Source organism: Elephantulus edwardii, unplaced genomic scaffold, assembly GCF_000299155.1.
Source record: "Elephantulus edwardii isolate Elephantulus edwardi_28Jun2011 unplaced genomic scaffold, EleEdw1.0 scaffold00038, whole genome shotgun sequence".
In the NCBI taxonomy this organism is placed as follows: Eukaryota; Metazoa; Chordata; class Mammalia; order Macroscelidea; family Macroscelididae; genus Elephantulus; species Elephantulus edwardii.
The window spans coordinates 1201856-1202928 of record NW_006399788.1 but is presented as its reverse complement, the minus strand read 5'-3'; the positions used below and the strand labels follow the sequence as shown (position 1 = coordinate 1202928).

The window sequence follows — 1073 nt, the reverse complement described above, 5'->3', positions numbered from 1 at the left end:
TAGTCTACTAGAGAAATTCCAAGTACAAAAGTAATTTTGCTTTTATTTTCTATTTTTTAATTTAGTTTCCTTGCATTAGAAGAGCATCATGAACATTGAAGCATATTTTCAAAGAATTGGCTATACAGATTCTAGGAAGAAAGTGGATTTGGAAACATTAACTGATATCCTCCAACACCAGATCCAAACTATTCCTTTTGAAAACCTGAACATCCATTGTGGAGAACCTATGGTGTTGGACCTAGAGACCATTTTTGATCAACTTGTGAGGAAGAGGCGAGGTGGCTGGTGTCTCCAGGTTAATCAGCTCCTGCACTGGGCTCTGACAACAATGGGATTTGAGACCACAATGTTGGAAAGTTATGTTTATGACCCTCCAACTGACAAATATAGCAAAAGACCTCTTCACCTCATGTTACAAGTGACTATCAGTGGCAAGAACTACATCGTGGATGCTGGGTTTGGACGCTCCTATCAGATGTGGCAGCCTCTGGAGCTAATTTCTGGGAAGGATCAGCCTCAGATACCTGGCATCTTCCGTTTGAGAGAGGAGGGAGGAATCTGGTACCTAGACCAAATCAGAAGAGAACAGTATATCCTAAACCAAGAATTTCTTAATTCTGATCTTCTGGAAAAGAATAAATATCGAAAACTATACTCTTTTACACTTGAGCCTAAAACAATTGAAGATTTTGAGTCTGTGAATATTTATCATCAGACATCTCTGGTATCTTTGTTAACAAACAAATCTTTTTGTTCCTTGCAGACAACAGATGGGGTTCACTGTTTAATGGGCTTCACTCTCACTTCTCGAAGATTCAATTATAAGGACAACATAGATCTGTTAGAGTTTAAGATCCTAAGTGAGAATGAAGTAGAAGAAGTGCTGAAGAATCTATTTAAAGTGTCCCTGGAAAAAAAACTTGTGCCCAAATATAGTGACCATTCTTTTACTATTTAGATGAAAGGAAAGGAAATCGTCATCCATATTAGGTCAGTTATAGAATGATTTTTTTTTCGTTTTAAAGTGTCAAACATATATAAAAGTGGAACAAAACAATAAATTTTTCATG

At 36.7% G+C, this 1073-nt stretch overlaps 1 protein-coding gene across 1 annotated transcript; it reads left to right on the top strand.

The window, feature by feature from the left end:
* The first annotated feature begins 73 nt into the window (after positions 1-73).
* On the top strand, positions 74-961 carry LOC102856418 (arylamine N-acetyltransferase 1-like). The gene has a single exon (XM_006884805.1). It carries the CDS (start codon positions 89-91, stop codon positions 959-961), a length of 873 nt encoding a protein of 290 aa, XP_006884867.1. The 5' UTR covers positions 74-88.
* Positions 962-1073: the final 112 nt, after the last annotated feature.

What these genes read in the sequence shown, in the direction of transcription:
- LOC102856418 (XM_006884805.1), top strand. Translation starts at nt 89, where the DNA reads ATGAACATTGAAGCATATTTTCAAAGAATTGGCTATACAGATTCTAGG.